The sequence below is a fragment of the Passer montanus genome, unplaced genomic scaffold (assembly GCF_014805655.1).
Source record: "Passer montanus isolate IOZ18808 unplaced genomic scaffold, ASM1480565v1 scaffold11, whole genome shotgun sequence".
In the NCBI taxonomy this organism is placed as follows: domain Eukaryota; kingdom Metazoa; phylum Chordata; class Aves; order Passeriformes; family Passeridae; genus Passer; species Passer montanus.
Window position 1 is genome coordinate 22492908 of NW_024357613.1, and position 26984 is coordinate 22519891.

The 26984-nt window shown below is 36.5% G+C and overlaps 1 protein-coding gene across 9 annotated transcripts in view; it reads left to right on the forward strand.

The window, feature by feature from the left end:
* The window catches only part of DST (dystonin), a 291855-nt gene that overhangs the window by 239608 nt on the left and 25263 nt on the right, over nt 1-26984 (forward strand). For all 9 annotated transcript variants that reach the window (XM_039726401.1, XM_039726416.1, XM_039726446.1 and 6 more), the window contains 16 exons: nt 2699-2902; nt 5705-5936; nt 6285-6511; nt 7168-7290; nt 8023-8124; nt 10136-10237; nt 11139-11312; nt 12094-12249; nt 14430-14627; nt 15118-15246; nt 18102-18272; nt 19690-19845; nt 20066-20272; nt 21930-22049; nt 25561-25730; nt 26686-26845. In XM_039726401.1, the coding sequence (XP_039582335.1) occupies nt 2699-2902; nt 5705-5936; nt 6285-6511; nt 7168-7290; nt 8023-8124; nt 10136-10237; nt 11139-11312; nt 12094-12249; nt 14430-14627; nt 15118-15246; nt 18102-18272; nt 19690-19845; nt 20066-20272; nt 21930-22049; nt 25561-25730; nt 26686-26845 (2631 nt within the window). The remainder of the gene's footprint in view (nt 1-2698; nt 2903-5704; nt 5937-6284; nt 6512-7167; nt 7291-8022; nt 8125-10135; nt 10238-11138; nt 11313-12093; nt 12250-14429; nt 14628-15117; nt 15247-18101; nt 18273-19689; nt 19846-20065; nt 20273-21929; nt 22050-25560; nt 25731-26685; nt 26846-26984) is intronic.

The following is a 26984-nucleotide window of genomic DNA, read 5'->3' on the forward strand; positions in this document are numbered from 1 at the left end:
AGCATAAAAAAGGGCTAAATTGCCATTGTACTGAGAGAACTGAACACATAAAAGTTATTAGTTAAGAAGTATATTTAAAAGTGCTCATTAATGTCAGTATTGGAAGAAACCAAAACAGAAACAGAACAGATATGAAGTGTTGGAGCAAGAAACAAGAGAGGGGTACAGCCTGTACGCAAATATGGACATATGCTGGTCTTATGTATGCGTAAAAAAATTAGCTTTTGTTTTATTGGTAACATTGAAACTAAACTTAGCTGCATAAGGAAGATGAACATTTAGAGGGCCAATGATTGATTGCTTGGCTACCAATCCCATAGTAATTTATCATGTCAAGAATGTTTATTGTGCAATAATTAAAATAAATAATTGTTTACCATAGCATCACAAAATAGAGGTGACCATGTTGTAGACTGGCCACTGTATGGATATATATTGGATAAAAATTGACTAGTGAAACACCTGACTGCTAGTGTCACATGGAACCAAATGCATCCCACTGAGGTTAAAAACCTGCATGTTTTGGCAGATGCAAAACCTGCACAGCCACTGGAGATACCTGTTTCTCCCTGCTAAGCATGGAGTAACTAGTGGGTTTTTTTTTATTTCAGCTGCCTCTATTAAGTGACTCAAGTTAGATAGCATGAACCCTGGCTTCAAAGTCTTGTTTACTTTGAGACCAGCTAATGAAATGTGCCACTCTTATGTACTGGTAAACACAAGGCTCACTCATTTGTCTTCCTATTATGTCCAGAATGAACAAGCATGTTCTGTTAAAACTAGCTATATAACATAGGCTTTACAAGCTACCTTGATTAGTCACCGTGAACCATATCATGCTTACTTTACTTGCAGGATTGTTCCTCATGTACTTTAATCATGCTGCTTCTTTGAGAAGCCTTTTGGATGAGCTTCTATTTTTGCATTTTCCCCGGGCTATGCCATTAGCTGAGATTTGTTTGTTAAATTGAAGATTAATGTCAGGTACTTTTAACACGTAATCTGCTCTGAAACGCTTGTTTGCTAGAATTGTTTACCCAATAGTAGGTCATGGAGAAGACCAAATAATTTGTTGTTCTATTAAAAAGAAGAAGAAGAAAAAAGGTAGTTCTCAAATGTGAATGAGAACTTAATGTTTCTGTTCTGATGTATTTACTGATGACTATCTTGGTTCCAAGTTGGGGAATTCATAGAGTTGATTCTGTGCGAGTAACATGCAGTTAGTTTGGTTTGATATGAGCTGTTGGCAGAGTATTAGCATAAGGTTTAGACCCAGAAATGGGCACTCTTGTGGCCTTCTGTCAAGTCATCTCTTTGTGCTCAAAAGTAAACCACACAAAATTATTTTCTAAAAATTTTCGAACTGTTCTTGTAATCTCATTTTCCTCCTCTAAACTAATCAAAATTATTTTTCTTATGGCAAGGTGTACAAATGAAGTTACTTTCAAAGTAAAGTCAGGGGGGTTATTTTCATTTCTCTTTTGTCATTGGGGGACTGAAGAGTTGTGTCCATGTCTTCCCAGTCTCCTCAACATCTTCTCTTATGGGGAGGAGCAAGGAAGAAAGCCAGCATCTTTTCCTTTTTAAGGGAAGGACTGTAGTAATGAGAGGAGAACTTATTTACCCTGAGACTGATATAGGCTTTTTCTGGGTCTTCATTAATTTAAACAAATTCTCAGCTGGGAGGAGCAGTGCATGTACCTCTCATGTTCCTGCACTGGAGCTATTGGATAGAAACACATGGAGTTCACAGCACTGAGAGGGGCAGTGCCTCACAAAACTGGGACTTTTCTGAAAAGAGAGGGTTGACATGAGAAAGTAAATAAAATGAGGGAAGGATGGGACTACACAACAAACCCTTTCCCTTTTGTCAGTTCTATGGGTGCAAACAAGAAAAATTTGAAATCCTTAGACAACTTGGAAGACACCTTGTGACATTTCACTTCCACAAGCCCCTGCACAGTCTTCAGCACAGTTTTTGCTTCTGGGGTGGATGATGAGAAGGAAGAGATAACTGAGATCAAATATAATGCACTTACTAATTATTTGTTAAACATTGTGTAAGTTAAATAATAGTGTTGTTATAAAGACAGAGGGGTCTTGTGGCCAGAAGGGGAGATGGATGAATAAGGTTGATAGGTCTCTACTGATCATCCTTGCTTGTCCTTTTGCCCTTTTCACTGATTTCTTTGACCCTCCCTTGTGCTGGTTTCCTGTTCTTAAATCAAGGATAATTTGAATTAATTTTCTTGCAATGCTGGTACCTCTTTCTGTGATGCTCTTCAATGAAAGGCTTTGCAGCATGTGAGCAATATCAACATGAAAAGTATATATGTGGTGGTGTTACGCCCATGTCTGGAATATCGTTGCCCTTTCTGTCATTATGGGTACTAAATATGATGGGCAATGTCTGTTGTTAGCATCATATGCATAATTAGCATCTTATATTTTGCCTGTGATCATATGTCCTGCCAGTGTTTCCAGTGTGTCTCTAGTTCTGATGTTTTATGCCTGCATAGTTCTGTGTTGGAATAGGAATGATCACTGGCAAAGCAGTCATTAACTTTATTTCTGCTTTACATGAAGACGGAAGGTATTTGTTTGGAATTTCTTGCCAGCTGGATGTGTTGGAAGTGTGGACAGTTGTAATGTGGTGGTGCAAGCGTAAGAAACTGATAAGTTGTTTCATTTGTTATAGCAACTGCGTGAGCTGATTGCTGAGCACAAGCCTCATATAGATAAGATGAACAAAACTGGGCCTCAGTTGCTGGAGCTGAGCCCAGGAGAAGGTTTCTCTATCCAAGAGAAATATGTGGCAGCTGACACCCTTTACAGTAAAATTAAAGAAGATGTCAAAAAGCGAGCACTGGCACTGGATGAAGCCATTTCTCAGTGTACCCAGGTATCAATTAAGGTTTAAAGTATAATTGGGTTCATTCAATGGAAAAATACACATTGTCATCTTACATGGTTATGTCAAGACTAAGCTACTGTTTCATCTGGATTTTTCAACCTAATGGTCTGTGAATGTTCATATCACTGCTAATGGTATTGATTTTTCTGTGTCTCGAGGGGTTATAATTTTATATATTGGTCAGTATTATGACTTTGCAGCCATTGAAAAATGTTAAAGCTGCTTAATTTTTAAGTAAAACTAGTGGTCTAAAAATGTGGGATTTGATTTTTCACTTTTGTTTTCTCTTACTGGTCTGTTGCTAGCTGATGCTTCATTTGTAAACAAATGTCACTTTTGATCAGTTAACTTGGATATAGTTATTTCTAGGTATTAGCAGCTGTAGGTAACAGTTGGCAATGGAACTAGTGGGTAGTTTAACAGTGGTAGTGGCATTGGCTCTTTGCTGCAGACTCCAAAAAATATAACATAATGTGCTGAAACTGTTACAGGAAAGTATTACCAGGAAATTTAGACTTCACAAAATGTCATCAGCATAAAACTCAGGTCAAGTCCACAGAACCTGCATATTCTACCTTCATCAGGCTATGAAATGAACTTCAGTAGAGTATTGTCAAATGTTGTTTTCTAGCAACTGTTAAGTATGGGTTAATTGTCATTTAATTCACACAGAAATTTTTTCCTCTACCCCAGATTCAGAAAAGAACTCAGTGAAACTTTGTACATAAACCCATACAAAAACCTGAATAAAAGTACTTTGTTCTGTCCTGCTGTTTTCATAGGAAATTCCTCTTTTTTCCTCTGTTCACTGGAAATAAGAGCTATGTTCTGCTTAGTTCTTAAATACTAAATAAAGAAATACACCTTGAAGACCTTAACAATTCTACATTCTAAGTAATTTTGACAGGTCATTATAATGAATGTCATATTCCTCGCCCCTGCAGCTGAGTTTAAGAATGTGAGGCAAAACTAAATGACATCAAGTATCATCCTGCTTTTGAAGTGGTTGTAGACTTCTTTTTTTTTTTACTAAACTGTCAGTCTAAACTTTTAGCCTTTCTAAACACCTTCCTTATTCACACCTCTGGTTATTTAAATTCTCTCTTCTTCTTTGTCATAAATGTTTAGTCCTCCCCATATGTGGGACTGTCAATTTGAAAATCAAGATATTTACTTAGTGTTAGAGTCCCTGTTTTGTATGTGATAGACATCAACATGTACTGGCTAAGTACAGAAAGCAAGAATTAGAAATGCATTCTTTGCTAACACCTAGAACATAATCAGATGTTGAGAAATTACTGAATTATTTATGCAATACTTAAAGGTTCATTTTTTATACCTAAATGTATACACAGATGGCAAAGCAAAACATTCTAATGCCCACAGAATGTAATTATATAAAATCTTTTTTATGAAGATATGTGAATATATATTATCAGATCTCTGTATTATGATGTTTATGTCAATGTTTGTCTAGACAGTCCTTGAAGAGTAATTATTAACTCTTCAGGTTTGAAATTATATTAAATTGCACTGTGTGTCAAAGGGAGGACATAATGTATGAAGCTAGAATGAGAGGTTGTAATGACTTGCATTTTTTTCCTTTTAAGTTCTAAAACTGTTTGTTGAAGTTGGTACGAGAAGACTCGTTGAATGCACTGACAACTTAAAAATGTAGTATGTCCTAAAATTAGACGCAGATATTACCAAATTAATTTCAAGTTTTATCACTTTTGTTAGGTTTTGTTGCCATAATCAGTTTCTTGGAAGTCTTGAATGTGGGAAGGCTACTATAATAACTCATTTTGTTGGCTGATATTCACACTTCTAACAAAATGATATTCACACTTCTAACAAAAACACTGAGGCCTATACTGTTAGTCACAGAGTCAGATTTGAAGTGGGTTGTATGGTGGGAAAAGTAATTATGTTTATATTGCCTGTGTATATTCCTTTGAATGGAAGGGATGTAGCTATTTGTTCACATAAGGTAATCCTGTTTTGCTGAGTTCTTTTCCAAGTGTTGTAAGGAATGCTTTTGTAGATCCTGGAGAGTCATTAAATGCACCCACAATTTATCGATTTCTTTAATTGGAAAGGGGCGTGGTGGTGTGAGATATTTAGGAATCTCTATGGATCCAAAAGCATATAATAAAGCCTAACTTTGGACCTATCCCAAAGGCTGAACCACGTTAAGACAGCTGTAATTGAGTTTCTGAGCACCTACCTGGGCTCAGTCAAACATGGAAGGATATAGTATATACACTGTTGTGTGCTTTTAGTTGCAGAAAGTAACTTACCTTTACTGTGCTAGTGAGCACCTCCTGCCACTAACAGATGTCTTTCTGCATGACCTTACATATAAAGCCTTAATCAGAGGTAGTGTATCAGTATGTTGGTCCTAACAGGAAAATGTAGTAAAGTACAAATCTTTCTAAAATGATGAAGTCAGAAAGCTGTGGCTCTCTAAAGCTACAAACTACATGAGTTTCAAAAGACAAAATGTAAGTGGATTCTGCCATGTGGATAGTACTCTCAGAGGGAGTGTCTCAGGAGTGAACCCAAACTTAATAGAAAAGTTCTTGAATTTGAGAGAACCTATTATTTTGCAGGGTTATTTTTGTAATTCAGAGGGAGGTATTGCAATTTGCACATACATATGTTGGATAGAGCTGTAAAGTACTTTTTTCCAAGGTAATTTCAGATCCCATTTTTTTAGTATGTCAGTTGGTTTTTTTAAAATATTCTAATTTGTCTACCATTTCCTTCTGTCCTCTACCACCCTCCTAGTTTCATGACAAGATAGATCCAACTCTTGAGAGTCTGAAGCGCATAGTGGAACGTCTGAGGCAGCCACCTTCGATCTCAGCAGAGGTTGAGAAGATAAAAGAGCAGATCAGTGAAAATAAGAATGTGTCAGTGGATCTGGAAAAACTTCAGCCAGTGTATGAGACACTTAAACAGAGAGGGGAGGAAATGATTGCTCGCTCAGAAGGCGCTGATAAGGATATGTCTGCTAAAGGTAATAGACTGAGAAAACTTTCATGTAGTGGAAATGCAGTAAGCTGCAGCATATAAAATTCTTCATTTCTGATGACCTCTAATCTGGGGAATGTCCTTCTGGAGAAACTGCTTAAGATTTATAAAAACAAAGCATTTGTTTAAAATAATTCATTGTGGATATGACCTTTATTTTATTTTTAAAGGTAATTGTGTTTGTTTCCACTTAACATTATAAGGAGTCCTGCAAAGAAATATTTTAGAGTCTAAATTTTAAAATGTACACATATGTTTCTGCTGTAGAACTGTAGAGAGATTTATGACCAAGAATTGTTTGCCAAGGTAGTAATCTAGTTCCTTTTTTGTTTAGCTGTTCAAGATAAACTAGACCAAATGGTCCTAATTTGGGAGGACATCCAGACCTTGACTGAGGAAAGAGAGGCCAAACTGTTGGATGTAATGGAACTAGCTGAAAAGTTTTGGTGTGATCATATGGCTCTTGTAGCTACTATTAAAGATACTCAGGACTTCATTCGAGAACTAGAGGGACCTGGAGTTGACCCATCTGTAGTCAAGCAACAGCAAGAAGCTGCAGAGGTCAGTAGAAAGTATTTTTTTGAAGTACTTTATTTATGGTATGCAGAGGAGAAGATATTATTTTGTAAAGACTAAGAGGGATAATTGTGTAGAAATTTTCAGTAATGGTGTCTCAAGAGGCTACAGTTAATAACACGTATCAGTGCTTAATTGCAATGAGCATGCAACATGTGCTTGTCATTACGTTTCCTTATTTGTTTGTAAATATGTACATAATAACCATCTCACTGAGACTTTTAAAAGTTGTACATACTTGACATTCCTCCAGTACTACGTAACATCTAAATGAAAGGTGGACAAATGTATTATGCTCTATGTATTATGCTCTAAGCCTGTAATTATTTATACTGATAGTTAAATGTTTGAAGGTTGAATGATAACCTCTGACAAAGAAGACACTCTGATTAAAGAAATCTAATTTAAAACTTCCTGTTTACTTTTTCTATCTCATGCAAAATGGTATCATAAACCATTGTTACAATTTAGACTGATGTCAGCTGATTTCATCTGTCACTACAAAGGGATGCTTATTTTTCAAGTCCAAGTGACTGGAAGGAAAGCAAAGGTGGAATCCCACTGTGGTCTGTCTTAAAAGCAAGTTGTACATAGGTTATTAAATTTAGGATTAGTAGCATTGGATTTTTTTCTCTTTGTAGGCTGCTAAAGAAGAAATTGATGGATTACAAGAAGAACTAGAAGCAGTTGTGAGCCTTGGCTCTGAGCTGAGAGCTGCTTGTGGAGAGCCTGACAAACCTATTGTCAACAAGAGTATAGATGAGGTACGGGAAATGCAGATGCTTAGGTCTGCTATGTGATAGCTTGCTCAGCTGACATTTGTATATTCCCTACAACCCCAACAAATTTTAAAAATAAAAATTTTCTGGCAAAAGTGAGACACCACTGAAGCCTTTCTAAAGTAAGATTTGCCTTTTGAGTGAATAAATCTCAGATTAGATTAGAATATACACATTGTTTTATTTCATTGATTTATGGTTTAGAACTTTTGTAAAAGACAGGCTTTCTTAAAAATAGTCACTGATTAATATTGTAGATGACTATTTCTTGTAAAAAGTAATGCTGGAATAAATTTTGGATATGTATTCTTCATGCCAAGAGAGACATCTTAACTGAGACTGTCCTGTTTCAATATCAGTGAAGTACTTTTTATTTCTCCAGTGTTCAGCAATGTATGATTCTTTTAAGGTATTTTTATTATGGTGATGCAACTCCAAATGATTTAGTAGTATTTCCTCTGCTAAGTGTATTATCTCTGGTAATAAAAAATATTCAATCAGTATGAAGTTTACAGCTTTTGTAATTCAGAACCTCTACTGAATTCTGAAAGAAATTAGTTAGGCAGTGATAGGGAGGACAAGAGTGTTAATATGGAATAAATGTGAACTAGTCATGCTTAGTTTATTTGTATTATTGATCAGTGAAGTGTTAGTAAATGCACATTATATAGCAGTAAAATTCTTTTGTCTATTGGAGTAAATTCTGCTTACTTGCAGCTGAATTCTGCCTGGGATGCATTAAACAAAACATGGAAAGAGCGTGTGGATAAACTTGGGGAAGCTATGCAGGCAGCTGTTCAATACCAAGATGGGCTACAGGTAAGATGATGTGATATAATTAACCCAGCCTTGGGTCAATGGGCTTTAATGTGGTTGTAGTAAAAAGTGTCATGGGAGTAGGTAGGTGACAAGTACTGCACTCTGGTTGTAGTGACTATTTTCTTAAGTAGGCAGGGTTTTTTCTCAGGATTGGTCGGGGTTGGTTTGTTTGGATTTGTTTGCATTAAGGAATGTGTATGTTGGGTTGTTTTCTTCATGTCCATATATTGCACTGTGTTTAGATTCAAAATTAATGTCCCCTTGTTTGTTGATAAGAGCAGAGTTTTTTTGGCACCACACATTCACATTAGTTCTGCTCACATTTTCTTGTGATAGTCAAGGCAGGTTAAAAGTTGTGACACATCTTTGTGGTCTGAAGGGAATAGAGTACAGGTCTGTATGCCCAATTGCTGCTATTTTCTTTGAGTCAAAGACAATTAAAGCACTTTTACACCGTATTTATAAATAAAATGTTTGAGTATTTTAAGCAAAAATATTATTAACATAATGTTGCTAAACTGATATTCTTAGTATAATTTATCCTATCACAATACTTCAGAAGATGATTCCCTTTTTAAATCTGTAGGCAAATGTTCCAGCAGTTTAACAATATCTTGTACACTGTGCTTCCCAGAACTGATGAAGTTTAGAGAAGAAGAGGGGTTGTACATTAGATGACCTTTAAAGGTCTCTTCCAACACAACCTATTCTTTGAAACTATGATCTTTTCTCTGTACATGTTGTTGGGTTTTTTTAGTTGTTTTTGCGTTGGGTGTGCTGTTGGGTTTGTTTGTTTGGTTGGTTGGTTTTGTTTGTTTGTTTTTCTTGGAGGAATTACTGTCTTCCATGGCTCATTAAATCTTTAAAACTGTAATTTCATATGACACTGAGGGCAATTACTTCTGGATTTGGTGCAGATCAAGCATCAGACCACTCCTTAATAATAATGCAACTTGCCTGTTTTGTATTGCACCATCACTATGGATTTTTGTCTGGGTTCTCCTGTGTTCCTACTGTGCAGAGATTGATTAGACAGTTAGAATCATCACCATTTGGTTTAAGTGCTTTCTATTTCCTGTAGCTGTACATGGCACATCCTACAACCTTGGTACTTTGTGAAAGAACTGTATTTAAGTGCTGTCTTACACTCATTGCAATAGACAATATGGAAAGTATTATGGACAGATTGTTAACTGCAGCTGCCTCACCCTCTTGTGCACATTGGGCATAGTTTCCCTTTTCTCAGGGAGCCATGTAGCATTGAGCAGCTCCAAAAAGTTGTCCCAAGCATTTCTCCTTAATGGTATCTACAAAGACAGCAGGCAGGTGGAAAAGGGCCTAGCTGGACCTGTTTTTTCTCTTGTGCCATTACTCAGATTGATGCAGGTGTTCTTAATCCATGTAGAGTATTCTTGAGGTTCTGCATTGTATCGGGAGCAAAATGAATACCCACAAAGCATCAGAACTGGGAAGACATAATTTATTTATTTTTTTTTAAAGTCACTCTACATTATGCTTTAGAGATTCATTCTAGCTCAGTTATGGTCCTTCACTGCTTAGTATGTACTGAATAGGTAGTTCTGTGTTCCTTACACAAATAGCTTTCTTCAGAAGTTTATAATCCTCATTTAAGGTGTGTTATCCACCACCTTCCATTTTCACTCCAAACAACTGTAGAACAGAGTTTGTCTTGTGTAAAATCTGAATTTTTTATGAATCCCCTGAAGGGTAAATACAAGAAGTAGATTGGTACTGAGCATGAATAATTCTGGCAGAAACTTGCTGCTAATAGAAGTCCAGTCTTGCAGAATGTACACTCCTCTGTTACATGGATATTTGTTCTATTGTATTACAAAGAAACCTAGGTTTTGCTGGAAAAGTTTTTTTCTTTGAAAGAGAACAGCAATACCTTCTCTGGAAAAAAGAAAAGTTCTGATATTTTACTTAATACAACTTTCAAAAATAACAGCATTTCTCTGCTCACACTTAAATATCATACTGTGATTTTCAGGCATTATTTGACTGGGTAGACATTGCTGGCAGCAAGTTAGCATCTATGTCTCCAGTTGGAACAGATCTGGAGACAGTGAAGCAGCAAACAGAAGAACTTAAGGTATGAACTAGCAATTTATTCAATTTATATTTCCATTTGTCTATATTTTTCTCTGTTGTGTAGTATTTTTTGAGAGTCAAATGCAATTTTCATTTTCAATTTTTAGTAAAGAAAAATTTGCATGAAAATTTTAAAATGTTTAATATCAAACTTTTCATTTTAAAATGCACTTAAGTTAAAAATCTGTTCCAAATTTTGTCTAGGCTACATTTTATTTTTTCTGATAGCCCAAAACCAGTTGTAGTATCATGCATTCTCTTTCAAAAGCTATGAAGTTATTATATGCAGGATTCTTCTTCTGTGAACTTTATTTTCTGGTTTTCTAATATGAGCAGTTTCTTTGAGGCCCTGAGAGAATGCCTCCAAGGCTTTGTTTCTGCCATTAGAGCCTTTATGTAAATGCTCACACAGATCATGGCATTCCCAATATGTGAGTAAGGTGAAAATCAAAATTCCAGTCTAACTTGGAAACTTGTCTGCAGGGATCTGTACTTGTGATCAAATATGCTCCTGATGTTGGGATGCTGTTGTGCCATGTTTAAAAAGCAGAGATATGTGAAGATCAGAGAAGGTTCTTGGTTTTGTTGCTCACTTGCAGATTTTGTTGGCTGTGGGCAGGTTGTTTTATGTATTTTATGATGTAAGTTCAAATGAATCCTGACCTTACATAGTTCAGAACATATGTACACAAGATGCCTTCAGACTGATGCACCAATTGTGTGTTAAAGAGAGTGTTCTACTAAAGAAAATTTGCTTTCACTTCCTTTCAAGAGTAATTCCATTTGAAGTTTATAGCATTATCACCATCACAACCACAAGAGCTAGAACATAGAATCATTCTACGATTCTGTAATCATTAATTGTATTTCACTTATTTCTATTGTTTCTCTATTTACCATAGCAATTTAAGACAGAAGCTTATCAGCAGCAGATAGAAATGGAAAGACTGAACCATCAAGCAGAACTATTGCTAAAGAAGGCAACACAAGAGAGTGACAAGCACACTGTTCAAGAGCCTCTCTCAGAGCTCAGACTATTGTGGGACAGCCTAGAAGACAAAATTATAAGTAGACAGGTAAATAAGCTTGGAGGTGGGGACTTTATTAATTACTTTGTTTTTTGTGAAAAACTCTTTGTTATGCATAATGCTTATATTAATTTACACATTCATTTTGTTTGGAAGCTAAAAATCCTAAATATAACAGGATTTGAATTGTACAATTTAGCTGAGTTTCTAAAACCTTTTAAAATCTTTTCAAATTTTATGTCAGTAATGCTATGTTGAATGATTATTATTTAATTTTGGTTATTCGATGATGTCTTAAGTAGCAGTTGCAAACATGTTTATATATGCAAAAGTAACAGTACCTGCTGAACTGAACAATGGAATAAAGCCCCATTAGCTTAATATTAAACTATTTTGGTGTTATTTCCTTAAATTATCAAGCTGAGAGATGTTAGAGTCCTTTGAAGTGTATTATTTTTTCTAAACTGAATAATTTCATGACAAAGAAAAGATTTTAAAGAGATCATGCACCAAATTGCATTTATATTGAAAGTATATTTTAAGTGATAAAAAGCTACAAATACATCTGAAAGAGCCTTCATTCTTAACTCTGGTCTGGTATGGCTTCTTCTGAGGCCAGGAATTTGAGCCTGGAATGCAAGGCTTTACAAGGGAATTGCTAACTCAGCTGTAGTTATAAAGCATTGCCTGTACTGGGTAACTGTTCCTCCCTGGTTTTTATTCTCTTTTATGTGTGGACTCTGCTCTGGATTATGGTGACTAATGGTAATGTAAGACAATTCAATTGCATTGTGAAATGATTTCTTGTTAACTTTATTTTTTACTGTAGCACAAGCTGGAAGGTGCCTTGTTGGCCTTGGGGCAGTTCCAGCATGCCCTGGATGAGTTGCTGGCATGGCTGACACATACAGAAGACTTGCTGAATGAACAGAAACCTGTGGGTGGAGACCCCAAGGCTATTGAAATTGAACTTGCCAAACATCATGTATGTAATTATAAACAATATTAACCGAAATGTTCTTTTGATATTTATCTTAGGGATGAGTCTTCTAGTAAAACTTCACATTTGATAAATAATTCTCTACATATACTTTCAAGATGCAGATTATAGCTGAAATGAAGGTTTAGAATAAGTAATATATTTCCTCTTACTCCTCCACATTCCTTCCTTTCTTGCATATGCTGTGCAAGTGGCATAGGTTTTAGCCAGAAATAAACAGCTTACCCTAGACTCCACCTCTAATCACCTTTCTTTGACCTAGGGAATTCAAAACCTGAACCTCCCTGAAGCAATTAACTCCTTGATTAGTTCTGTTTAAGCCAGGTCTCACAAACTGCATGACTCTTGCATATCTTTGTTTCTTTCTTCCCTCTCAGAAAAGTGATTTGTTCTGAATTCTGCAAAATTGTGTGTCAGTTGGGTTCAGCTAAGATGGAAAATGCTTCTCCAAAAATCTGTGCAAACTCCCATTTTTTTCTGTGTTACTTGCAACATAGGGTTAAGAGTTTTTTGTTTGTTTGTTTTAGTATTTTTACTGATCATTGTTATTTTAAAGCCCATGGAAGAATGATTCTGCTACGCCTTTATTTTTTAGAACATCTCCTAGGAGTAAGAGATTTTCTCTGCCTCGGTGTGTAGCTCTGTGTTCTTTCTAGGCTTGAAGATTTCAATCTAACCTTATAATTCCTCTCCCTTTAAATCTGCCATTTAATTTTCGGCCTGCATATGATGTAAAAAGCACTCAGAGTCTATTTTGGATTTTGAGAGAAATGATTGAAATTGACAGTACATAGATAATTAAAGTATTTTCTTTGTCTGTGTTAATGCAGCTATGCAGCTTCTGAAAGCTTTTGGGTGGTCAGTTGGAACTTGAACAGAATACATACCCAATGTGACTATTGTTATAAACAGACCCTTTTAAAACAAAGTAAATAAAATTACAAAAACAGGTTCTGCTCCACGAGCCTTTTATATTCTTATCGAACGGAAGTGTTTTACTGGTGAAGAGGCATCAAGACATCATTTGTATCTGTGCTGAAGGAGTTCAGCAAACACATGAATGAATCTACTTCCTTTTCATAATACAGAGTTTATAGGTTACAAAGTTCACACAGTAGTGCATCCTGTGGTAGCCTGTAAAAACATCCACCTCTTGAATAACTTCGGAAAGAATAGACCTTGTTCTTAGTGAGTCTCAGCAGGAAGGAAGGGATAAGATGCATCTACTCCTTTGAATACCTTTTTTTCACCCTGTTAGGAAAATAAAATAATGTTGTTCTTAGCTTAGAAGAATGAAAGTAAATGTGATGTGTATTTTGTATTCAAGGTCTACTTGTGACTTGCTATTTCATATTGTGTTCCATGTAGTTTATTTTTAAGTTTCTTTTTATTTAGCTCTGTATTTTTTCTATATGCTAGTACTTTGATGGAGATGAGTTTCAGTTAGACCCCATGGAAGATAGTAATCATAAACTTTAATTTCTTAGATAGGGTTTACCATTCTCTACCCAACCATTTTGTGTATTTCTTTTTCTGTTCTATATCAAAGGTATTTTTGCCCTGCCCTCCATCCTTCTGAAAACCGCATTTTTTCTCCACATGTACCTTTTGCCTTTTATGGTTTTTACTGTGGTTCATGATAAGAGGTTTTCCAGCAGATGGAGGAGGTCTTTTGGTGTTAGTAGCACAACCATCCCCCAGCTTTTAGCACAGGTCAAATGTCCTGGTAGCCTGACATAATGTGAAAGGAGTTGTAGCTGTGAAATGCACAAGAAGACATTGTGGCAGCTGGGTTGTTGTGTAGCACAGCAAGCACATAGTGTTCAAAGAAAAATCCTGTTAGAGGAAAGTATATAATAAATTTTTAAAAGTGAAGAAATAATTATTCCCTAGCACTACTATAAACCTTTGATAATTTCAGAAATATGTGCTTTCAGAAGAAATATATTATTTTTTTCCAAGATGCAAAATGAAACTTCAGTATTTTGTCAGAATGGTTACTGTCAGAATTGTTAGAGCATTTGAAGAGGTCTAAGAGCTTTAATTTCTGAAACCTGTGCTGATGTTTAACTACTGTCTTGTCCGTAGACTACTACTGGCTCAATCACTGTGAGTGCCTTCATTCAGTAACTTACTGATATGACCATGCTGTGTTGCAATTGTAGGTGCTACAAAATGATGTTTTTGCTCATCAGTCTACGGTGGAAGCTGTTAAAAAAGCAGGAAATGACCTCATTGAATCAAGTGCTGTTGAAGAAGCAAGTAATTTGCGGAGCAAGCTGGAACTCCTGAATCAGCGCTGGCAAAACTTGTTGGAAAAAACAGAGCAAAGGAAACAGCAGCTGGATAGTGCTTTGATCCAGGTGAACAGGAAATGATCAAATATAGTCATAATTCAGAAAAAGGGTCTTTTACATGAAATACACAGATACATGTATTAGAAGTTGGCCTAAATCAAAACCATTATGCAGATGCTCCTGAATCTGGAGAAAGTTTGAATCCAGCTGTATCTTCCACAGCTGGACATTGTCCCTTACAGTGCTGATGTAAGATTTCACCTTTGGGTCTTCATGTTTGTAAAGGGTGTAATTTCTGTATATGTGTATTATTCAGGGAAAACGTTTTCACAGTAGTTATTTTGACTGCTTTGATGATTTCTATGTTTTTTTGTCCTTTAGATTGAATTGAGCTAGTTTGTTTGTTTCCTTTTTCCTTTATTTCTTTCTTCTTCTTTAATTTCCTTTGATTATTACAAATATCTAATTAAACCTGTTGCCAATATGTTATACATCTGAGCTGGTATTGTAATGGAGAACATTTAAGTTATCTCTAAAATGATGTGGTATAATTTAGGCTCAAGGTTTCCATGGTGAAGTTGAGGATCTGCAGCAATGGCTGACAGACACTGAACGTCAGCTGTTGGCATCAAAACCTGTTGGAGGCTTACCAGAAACAGCAAGAGAGCAGCTTAATGCACATATGGTAAGTGTCAGTATTAGAATGCTTTGCAAATTGCATTTCAGGGCTAACTATCTTTTAAGAGTGTTTTTTGTAAATACAGAGTGTGTTCTATATATCACTAGGTCTGTACAGTGTCTTGAAGAAATTTAATAGCCTTCAAAACAACACTGTTATTTACGGTGTAGTTTAGTAGCCTGTTGGGACGTGCCCAAAGCTGAACCATTATTAGTGTTGAGACAAATAAAACAACTTTTGCATCTTTACAAAAAGTATTTGCTAATTCCTATTATTCTTTTCCTTTCTGACCCCATAACTAAATCTATGATTTTTCTAAAGTTTGAAGATCAACCTAAAAATGGTCCACATTCACTGAACCTTGACTTCAGAGACTTGATCCTTTATTCCTTATCTAACCAAAGCTGACTGTAAAGTCATCATTAGCACAGAAGTAAGAGGGACTACTGGCTTGTAGAGGCTGTGCTTTGATTAGAAATGGCAAGCTGACCAGGATGCCTGAATTATTTCCTTTCTTTCTCTTTTAAGAAACCTTCTGTGGATTTCTCTGCTCCCGTGGAACCATAGAGTTTAAAAAAAGACACTTAAACTTGATCTCTTCCCTCTAAGGAAGGTGGTTCTTACTGTTCCATTTGTGTAAAATCATGATGTGCTATTAGGCCAGGATTTAAGCCCAGACCTGATGATCTGAACCTCTGAATTCTTGGCTCATATTTAACAGCGATACTTGCTGAACTGTACTTGAACTGGAATGTGCCTAACCTGATACTTCCAATTAGAATGCTGAATTGTCATATTAAAAATCAGGTTTGGGGTTTTTTTTTAATTTTAATGATGCTAAAGTTCATTGCTTATCAACAGGAGGCACTTTTTTCCCCTTCTTTTTGTCCTTAAAAATTTGCCGGTATGTATAATTGATAGGGAAACTAATTTACAGTTTTAAAATCAGTTAAGATGGGAAACTAGATCCAAACACAAATACTTCTGTGGTTTTGAATCCCTATAATCCTTTTCTTTTTGTCATAAAGGAAAAACAAAAAAAGGGAAAAAATAGGAGGTGGATGTTTTTCCCCCTGTGAGAGTGGACTCATGATTCCCTGAAAGTCAGTGGTGATCTTTCCTTTTTTTCATCCTGCGCTTAGATGAAGATGCAAAAATTTTCCATGGAAAGCTTCAGGATTTTCTTTTAGTACATTCTTTGCTATGCAGATTTTCTATGCTTACAAAGTCCTTTAGCTAAAGGGCCCTTAGTTAAAGGGCCTTAAATTCAATGTTATAGTCAGAACAAGTCTGAGTGTCCCCAGTAATATGCACTGTAGATGTACAATCCCTCCTGACTGTACATGTACATTTTAACAGGATGTTGTTATCCTGGTGGCCATCTGCAGGCACTGACTTGCTATCAACCCTTAAAGCAGAGAACTTGATTTCCTTTTGGTTAAACCTTAGTACACATGTGCAGATATGTGTTAATTTTCTCTCTCTTTATTTTTTTTTCTGAAATGTTGAGGCCACTTGTCATGTTGTCTACTACATTCCAAATTCAAACTTGGCTCTAAGTGATTAGAGCCAGATGTGTTAATTACTGATCTGAAACTGAAGGAGAAAGTTTTACACTACATTTTGATTAGTTCCTCTTTGGAAGTAATGTTATGAACCATGTTCTTTAGTATAACACCTGTTTCCATAGATATGAATAAAAGATATGGATTGATGAACCTCAACCATAATTGGTTCACAAATGGAGTTGGGATTGGGCTGCATTTCCAGCTAAAGCAGCTCCAGGAAAACAAAAGATATTAAGAGACATTACAGAATTCCAGTAGGAAAGGGGCTTAAAAGACACCTTTTTAGGTATCCCAGTGCTGCTCAGACCATCCCTCTCCTTTTCTTAAAACAATCATTGTTTCAGTTTCTTCCTGAAGTAGTAGGAAGAAGCAGACATGGGGACACGATTTTCCATAGTTCTCAGTAAGAAAACAAAGACATTTTCTGTTGTGTCAAAATCTTAAGCTCAGGAATGAGCCTGCTTCTTGCTTTGCCCTCCGATGTGGTCAGGTACAGCCCTGTGTACACTTTCTTAACCCCAAAAAAATGTTTGGTTTGGGCTCTTGTTCTGAGAATCAGAGGAAAAAGTACTTTTCTTCTTATTTGCAAGCCACTTATTCCTCTTCATCTTGTGAAGATGTTCCTCATTTATGAGTCTGCAGCAGCTTTGTTGGTACATTTTGATTTGTTTATTACCAGTACTGAACATGTCTTTTTGAGTCAGACAGATGCATGGGAGCTCCCAGACTTTTGCCAGCTTATCTTTAACATTTTTAAAATGTTTAAAAAACCATAATTATTAGAATAGTTTACAGGTAAAACACGTTATTACCATTATTATTACAACTTTCTTTTAATGTCTGAAGTGTCTCCAGTGCTCATGCTCGGCAAGTGAAGGAAGATAGTGACCATGTGCAATAAACCAGGCCTCCCAAGCTGTCCTACCTCTTTTGAAGGGAATTGGATAGGTCTGGACCTCCAGCGCACTGTGTAATCCTGACACCTTTGTGTTTTGGCTACAAATGGACTTTAAACCAACCAAATTGTAGCAACTCGAAGAATTCATTAAGTGCATAGTACTTACTTTGCCAATCTTTGAATCTCAGAGAAGACATTGACAGACAATACAAGTTTTCAGTTCCTGAGGAACTGTGTCCCTCATTTTCTCAATTGGCTTTTTATGAATTACATGTTTTTCCTTTATTAGTCTTAATCATACCTGCTAAATATTAGGGGAGGAATGAATATAATACTGGTATTTATAAAGAGTATTGAATTTGTACCTCATTATTTCTGGTGCTTTCTTTCTTTAGGAACTTTGTGCTGCCTTTGAGGCCAAAGAAGAGACATACAAGTGTCTAATGCAGAAAGGCCAGCAGATGCTTGCAAGATGCCCAGAATCTGCTGAAACAAACGTTGAGCAGGACATAAATAACTTAAAAGAGAAATGGGAATCCGTGCAAACAAAACTCAGTGAAAGAAAAGTAAGTGTTTTTACATAAAAATCGAAGTGTAAATCATGCATTTAATTTGTTAACAATCTGTGGTTTTATGGATGCATACTTGCCTGATTTTTTACTTAAAATCAGTTGTAGAGACTGGTGCAATTCAGAAATATGTTTAGAAAGTACTGGGGAAAATAAAATTGAAGAAGTTAATTATCCATAATTGGGGAGGAGTATGGTGAGAATGGCACAAGTCTGTTCCACAGAAATATATTAACTGATACTGTTAATGCTCACTTGGAAGGTCTAGGGGTTTTCTGGGTTTTATTGCAGTAGTCATAGACATGAGAGCCTGATCCTTCCAGTTTATCTCCTACTTAGTACAGAATTGCTGTGTTAATTTTCCTGGTTTTTAGCCTTTTTTTTAATTCCCAATGCTTGGCCTTTTGCTGTTTACTTCAGGTGACTTTTACAGAATTGCTGTGTTAATTTTCCTGAGTTTTAGCATTTTTTTAATTCCCAATGCTTGGCCTTTTGCTATTTACTTCAAGTGACTACCTTCTGTTCTCACAGATCAATAGCATGATTTCACTGATATGCAACATACGTTTCCTTGTTATTAATTTCATGTGGCTTTCATTCCTTCACGAAATACAGTCCACTTGTTCTAACTTGATCAAACAAAAAGAATACCCATGATTGCAAACAGAGAAATTCTCTGTACAGCACTGATAAGTATAAAGCAAAAATATTTAACTCACAACTTAACTGTATTTTAAAGTTATAATGCTGACGTGTCTTAAGGTAATAACAAAGTAAAAATGACAAGCTAATTAATACCCAATATGAGCACCTTCTTGCAGGAGGCTGTAAGGTTGGGAGGTCAGCAGTGAGGTCAGCAGTGTAAATGTTTGAAAATCTCTGACTGCTGTCTCATGATCAACAAAATTCTGTATCCCAAATAATTTTCTGTTGAGGCAACCAAAATGACAGTTGGACTTTATTAAAAAGAAGTGCTCTAGGAAAACTTATTCTTCATCAAGTGCAACAGAATAAATGTGATGACCTACTTGAGGCTCTTCCAAGTGCACTACCACTTTAGATTTCTGAAATTCTACTGGATTTGCATTGAACTTGATAAAAGCAAATGTCCCATTTAGATTAAATAGTAGGAAATATGGAATATTTTTCTGCTGTGGAAAATTTTATCTTGATACTAGGTGCTGTATTTTCTATTCATCTGTTACATGTAATTTTGCTCTAACTCCTGTATCCATTTCCTTGAATATGCTTGAAAATAGGCTGTTACTTTAAAACTCAGAAACTTTGATTTGGAAAAGTGTTTTAAAATGCTAAAGTAAAATGGTTTACTCCAAAGTGCTGAACTAAAATGGTTTCTTTGGCTGAAGCCCCCGCACAATATCAGCCTCTAATAAAGTATGACCTGCCTTTACAGACCAAACTGGAAGAAGCCCTCAATTTAGCAATGGAGTTCCACAACTCACTTCAAGATTTCATCAACTGGCTTACTCAGGCTGAGCAGACTCTAACTGCAGCTTCTCGGCCAAGTCTTATCTTGGACACTGTCTTATTTCAAATTGATGAACACAAGGTATGTAAAGAAACAGATGTGTAATGTTTTTCTCCCACTCTTTGGAAATACTGCAACAATGTCCAAATGAATCCTATAATGCTGGCACTCAGAGAACCATTTCATTTGTTTTAAAATTGTGTTTTGTAGTCTTTCTCACTACATCATTCTTTATCAGGCTGGGGTTTTTTCAGTGTTTACCCAACACAGTATTCAGTAATTTTTCTCCTTTTTTTCCAAGGTTTTTGCCACAGAAGTGAACTCTCATCGAGATCAGGTCATAGAGCTGGACAAAACTGGAACCCATTTGAAATATTTCAGCCAGAAACAGGACGTTGTCCTTATTAAGAATCTGCTGATCAGCGTGCAGAGTCGATGGGAAAAAGTAGTCCAACGCTTAGTTGAAAGGGGAAGAGCTTTGGATGATGCAAGGAAAAGAGCCAAACAGGTAATGGGACAACAGCTGTTATAGAGCTCTTTGAACTCAGTTGTAATTGCATCCAGACTCTTGAAGAATATGATGCTTTAAAGCACTTACAAAGCAAGCCTGGGTTTAGTGTAACAGACAGTGTTGAGTTAGTGGAACGATTTCTGTGATTCAATCCCAGAGCACTTCATTTGGGAAGTGAAAGCATAATTTTCAACCCAAGCAGTGACTTCTGTCTGCAGTATAGGATAGTCTGAAAAAAGAAAATTACAGTATGGATTCCAGATGTGTATTAGTGCCATCTGTCTTCAAAAAGAAGTTTCATAATCAACCCTGTATATTTTAAAGAATGGGATGAACCCTTTTCACTAATCTGTAGGAGTATTCCTTAACATTTTCCTCTTGTGTCTATGTTGTGTCCTGATTATACTCAACATTTATCACTCAATCTCTTATGTTAGTTACTAGACCAATTTGTTCTGTGTGGTAAGATATCTCCATTTATTTCCTTATAAACCCAGAGAGGTTGTTTTTTCAGGGGAGGTGGCCGTTTTCACAGTTTTCTTTATTTGAGAGGATACATGGTTTTTTCCTTAGATGCATGTTTTCCTCACTGAGGAACATAAATGATAAGATGCAAAATGTGTGAGAGGAATGTAAGATGTTTAAATACCAACAGGAAGTTGTAGCTCCTTTCTTTTAAAGAGAACATGATGATTCAAGATTTGGTGATGTTCACAGTTAAACCATGTTCCAATGTTCACCACTACCACCACTCAGCTCATAGAGCAAGAACTTCTCTGGGCAGTGAATCAGCCCATAAGCCAGTTGTGCTTCTTATTTTCCATCAGTTTCTCTTGTGCATTCACACACACAGCAGTTCTGCAATGAGATGGATTTCAGCTCAATATGAATTTACAAAGCTGAATACAGTGTTATTAGGATGACAATTGTGTGGAAGGAGTACTGAAGGCCACTTGTGTCAAGGCCTAATCAACAGCCCTGAACAGCAGTGTCTTAAATGCCTTGAAAGGTTTCTGAACCAGTTTCTTGTGCTTTCATGTGTAGGCAGCCCAGGCAAGCAGAATTTTCAAGAGAAAGAGAAGTAACCAGCTTAGAAAAATCAAAACCCAAACGGATGACACATTGTGAAAGCTGGTTGAATTTTTACTTTTTCCCTGCTTCCTTCCCCGAAGCGCTCTTTTCTTTGAAACAGGAAGGAAGATCAAAAATCTGCTCCTTGCTCATCAAGATAGCATTTGATATAATGACAGCTTTTAAGAGTGTTACAGGGAACATCTTGGGCAGTCATCCAGACAGAAGTTTTCCCCAGTGATTCACTGCTATGATCCCATATAAGCAATAGTTAAGCCCAGTTCTTTCTGTATTTACTATCCATTACTAAAACTGTAGAAATTTAAATGACCAACACATCAGCAGGTATTACCAGTATGTCTCTGACATACGTATGATACATGCACATCATGTACATTAAAGGTTGTTAACTCACTTGGTGAAGGGAGACTACTACACAGTGGGCACATGGCTAGACCAGTTCTGTTTAAGAGACGAGGGAGAAAAAACACATCAAATTTTGTTTTGGTTGGGGTTTAATGATTTTGGACTGTTTTGTCAACCAGTGAATTTTAAAGTCCATCCAAATCTGACTTTCCTTTAGTTCCATGAAGCCTGGCATAAACTTATGGAATGGCTGGAAGAATCAGAGAAATCTCTGGACTCAGATCTTGAAATTGCAAATGACCCTGACAAAATAAAGATGCAGCTTGCACAGCATAAGGTGAGTCATGACACACAAAATGCCCAGTGAAATGTAGGGTAAGTATTTTGGCCTTGCACTGTTCAATCATCAAAGAAAGTAGATTTGCAGCCTCACTGCAATGGGGTGTTTATTCACATCAAGTTAAATGATGGTGTTTTAAAAGGGTATGAATGAAAAGAATTTTTCACAGTACCTGATTTGTGGGGGAATGGTTAAAAATGAACAGGAAAGAATAATACAGCACCACGGAAACTTTAAAAAGCAGATTAATACCATTTCAGAAGAGGGATCTCTGAAGAGGCTTTAAGTTCTTAAACCAAACATTTACTGTCCACTTACTTGGGTTGAGCTTTTTCTTCTAATACTTCAGGACATATTCAAAAGTGAAAATAATGTTAATCAAGTATTTTGATTGGCAGTTGCTTTTTATGTTAAATGGAAATATTAACGGAATCCCCTAAAAAACACTGTGACAGTATTAGAGCAAATACTGCCTCCGTATTTCTCTTTATTGTATTAAAAATTCTGAAACCATCTTTTCAGAAATTCAGCTGTAAATATGCAAAAATCTCTCATTCACTTGGCTTTTCAAACTTGTAATGATAATGTTAAGCTCTGTAATTCCATCAGACATAGCAAAGACAGAAGTAGTCTTTACTTCATTTTGACTGATTTCTTTAAAATGCCTAGAATAATATATTATTGAAGATCAAGTGGATGAGAGATAGAATCTTCAGAGATATTAAGATTTATCTTAGGGCAGTTTTATTAAACACTAGAATGATGTAGTTTTCTAAATTTTGGCATATATTTAATTTTTATGTCAGTTATATTGTTCTCCATTTACTCCTCTTTTTTTTAATATTTCACAATATCCTGAGGGGTTTGCATATCTAATTTTTTCTTTTCATTGTAGCTTCTAGTGATTGCCTTTGCCTCCGACAAATTTTGTCATGTATAATAATGACTTCATCAGTCTGCTTTATTTTTTTATCATCTCTCAGTGTTTATCAGCCAGGAAACCATTCTCCTTTAACATAGTGAGAGCTGGCACTTGGTCAAGCAAAAATGATTTTACCTGTGTCTGCTGTTAAAAACCTTCAGATAAAACCTATGTTAACATTCTGTTACGCCAGCTCTGCGATTTCAGTTTGTTTTGTGATTGCTGCTGTTGCCAGAATTTGAAGTCTGTGATCTGAACTGGCAGGGGAGGATTCTTGCTGTTATGATAGTCTGAGTCTTACTAATCTTCTAATCCTTTCACTCCTCTCTTTTCTTTACATATTCAAATTCCTCTCAGTATGGTCAGCACTGTCACTTTGCTTTGAGGTTTGCAGGACTCTCTGCCTGAGAGACCTGAGTCCTTTCTCATCCCATCTTCAGAAATGTTAAACAGATAAACTTGATATGTGCTTTTTACCTACAGCAGTACATTTTATGAGACCAAGCTTCCTCAAATGGACTGGCAAACTCAACACTTCTGTCACTGATATCTTTTCTTCAGCTTCCTTCATGTAAAAAGCCTGCAAAGCATTACAGCTTGAGTTGCTTGAATCTCATTAAGGAATGGGATGAAATTGGTACAGGCACAAAAGGATTGAAACTGGTGATCTGGAGAAAAAAGATGAATGTGTGTGAGAGAGGGAGTTTGGTGAACTTTGTGACTTTAAACTTCAAACACCAGCCTCTCAAGAAATCAACTCAATTGTTTTTTAATGAGTTATCAAACCTCCCAACACTGCAGTGTCCTTCCTTGTATTTTAAGTCTTTTCCTTCCACTCCCACATATACTCTGTGTCTGTCTTTGTCTTTTCTGTCCAGCCTTGAAGGTTTCCTTGCTGCATTTAGTTAAGGATTTTGCTATCCCATCTGAATGTGTGCTGTAAGCAATAATTTGGACTCACTCTTTGCCAGTCGTTACTGCCAAAAAAAAAGTCCCTGAAAAAGAAAAGCCAAGATAATGTTTTCTCTCTCACTCATATCTAGCATATTGCCAGGGACTTTTGGGGGTTATTCATAGTCTGTTGGAATTTTTTTCTCATTTTTAGGAGTCCGGAATGGAAAAACCCACACTAGGTCACCCAATCCATTCCTGTGCTAATGCTGAGTGTTCTTACAGAATATTTATATGAATCTGGCTAATTTTATCTCAATGTGCCCATCTTCCTTAGAAGGAAGGTATCTAGCTGAACAAAAATCTCAGTAATTAACTTACCTATCTGTTCCTGGCAGCTTAAACCAAAATTTACTCTGTTATACCTGAAGTCAAGTGAAAGTAGATATGGTTTAGTCTCAGGGAATGAACTAACTGCAACCCATATTTAAATCTAACTAACATCTGACATTACTAACTTTGCTATATTTAAATCTGTTTTTCCTGTATGATCTTTCTGTGGCAGCAATTTAATTGTGTTTCCTTGTGCAAACCTAGTTACATTGTCTAGTGTTAGTAGTTAACAAAGCCCATCAAATAAAAGAAGCATAGACATAGCATTGTTTGTGTTGAAGGAACTATTATAAAAAACGGGTTATTTTGAAAATTGTATTTCATTTTACTGTAGTCTTAGCTTGACAATTATGTTTTTCTTAAATTTTTTTTCTTGTTTTGTATGAGGAAAATAAAAGATTAGTAAGGAAATACTAAATTACAAAACAAATATTGCTTCTTTGGTAACAAAAGAACCCCAAAATATTTGATGCTTTATACAAGGGTTTTCTAAATCAAACTTGTGGCTTAATTTTTTCCAACTGATTTGCTGCACACCTTCATGTAGGTGTGAAATAAAACATTTCAAGCATTGCTGCAGTTTAAAAGCTGCCTTGTTGGGCTGGTGCTGTCTTCTGCCAGTGTTCCTTAATTTAATTATTTACTCTCTCAGTCATTTAATTCCTGTGTGGTATCAGATGAACTGTGTTTCCTGTGCTCTTCTGTGCCTGTGAAAAGCTTCCAGAGGATCGGTGCAAAAGGAGCTGGCAGAGCTGCCAGGCACAGAAACCTGCTTATGATTTTTCCTTCTAGCACACATTGAGTTATTTGGATGTTTTCTGACTGCTGCTTCTACTCAGAGGGTTCCCAGCTTGTCCATGTTCAGCTAAACTAGAATAACCTTTGTGGCTCTTGGGGAGCTCTACAAGTGGCTTGAAATTTTAGTTTGTAAGAATGTAGGGCAAAGAATGCTCAGTTAATGGCTCCCAAAGCAGCAGTTCTTTCTCATCCTTCTGACTGTTAGGCTGAAATTTGGGAATATTATGGTAGGACAGGAATCATTGCCCTCACTGAAGGAGGGATTTTCCCAAAGTTGTTCCAGTAAGCAGAAAGCTACATTTCCAGAGGACAAAGAGCAGGTGTCTACTAGTGTCAAGCCCCGCTGCACTGTGGCTCTAGCATAGAAGTTTTGCAGTAAGTTTAAATTCTTCTTGCAGCAACATTTACAATTTATGTTGTAAATAGTATGTCAAAAACTAATTAACTATGGCCTGTAAGCAGTTAATGATATATGGATATTTTCTTTTTTTTCCATATATATAGGAATTCCAGAAATCTCTTGGTGCCAAACATTCTGTGTATGATACCACAAATAGGACTGGACGTTCCTTGAAAGAGAAAACCACCTTGGCTGATGACAATTTGAAACTTGATGACATGCTGAGTGAACTAAGAGATAAATGGGATACAATTTGTGGAAAGTCAGTGGAAAGGTAATGAAACTCAGCTAATTATTCATCAAATAAAAAGGCTTCTTTTTTCAAATTTGTTGTGTAAAAGTAGAATCAGAGTGGCTAGCTTGTTTGATAGTTAAGAATGCCAAAGCAGTGAAATACTGCAAATGCATACTTTGCTAATACAATGGTATTGTACAACACAATGGTATTGTAGAAGAGCAGGGGAGGAAGTGGAAGGAAGAGCCCTTTAAAAAAGGGAAACTTGATTTGAAGTTCTCTGGAGGTACTGGTCAACACAACAAGCTGAACATGATCCAGTGTGTGCCTGGGTGGCCAAGAAGGTCAATGGCATCCTGGCCTGTATCAGCAATAGAGTGGCCAGCAGGACCAGGGCAGGGATTGTCCTGGAGAGACCACACCTCAAATCCTGTGTGTAGTTCTGGGTCCCTCACAATAAGAGAGACAATGAGAGGCTGGAGCCTGTCCAGGGAAGGGCAATGGAGCTGGTGAAGGGTCTGGAGGGAGGGGGCTTAGGGAGCTGGGTTTGTTTAGCCTGGAAAAAAAGAGGCTCAGGGGATACTTTATTGCTGTCTACAAGTGCCTGAAAGGAGGCTCTAGCCAGGTAAGATGGGGCTCTTCTCCCAGGCAACAAATGACAGCAGGAGAGAAAACTGCCTCAAATTGCACCAAGAGAGGTTTAGGTTGGATTTTAGGAAAAACTTCTCTGAAAGGGTTGTGGAGCATTGAAACAGACTGCCCAAGGAAGTAGTTGAGTCACCATCCCTGGAATTGTTCAAAAGGCATGTGGATGTAGCACCTGGGGACATGATGTAGTGGTGCTGGGATAGTGGTTGGACTCAATGATCTTACCAGTCTTTTTCAACCATAACACTTCCATGATTCTGTTATTTTATGCTGAAAATATTTTCCTGAAGTGTGTAAATGATTATTTTATCTGTGTGTGGTTGTTGGGCTTTTTTTCCCCTCTCAGACAAAATAAACTGGAGGAAGCCCTGCTATTTTCAGGACAGTTTACTGATGCTCTGCAAGCTCTCATTGACTGGTTATACAAAATTGAACCTCAACTAGCAGAAGACCAACCAGTACATGGAGACATCGATTTAGTAATGAACCTGATTGACAACCACAAGGTATTTCCAAAAATACTGGCTTTTAATTACCGGACTGCTCAAAAATGTAGCATTTTAATAATATCTTTATCTTTCTCTATTCTGTAATTTTTAGAAATATAAAAGTTTTGTAACACAAATGTAGTCAACAATAGAAAAT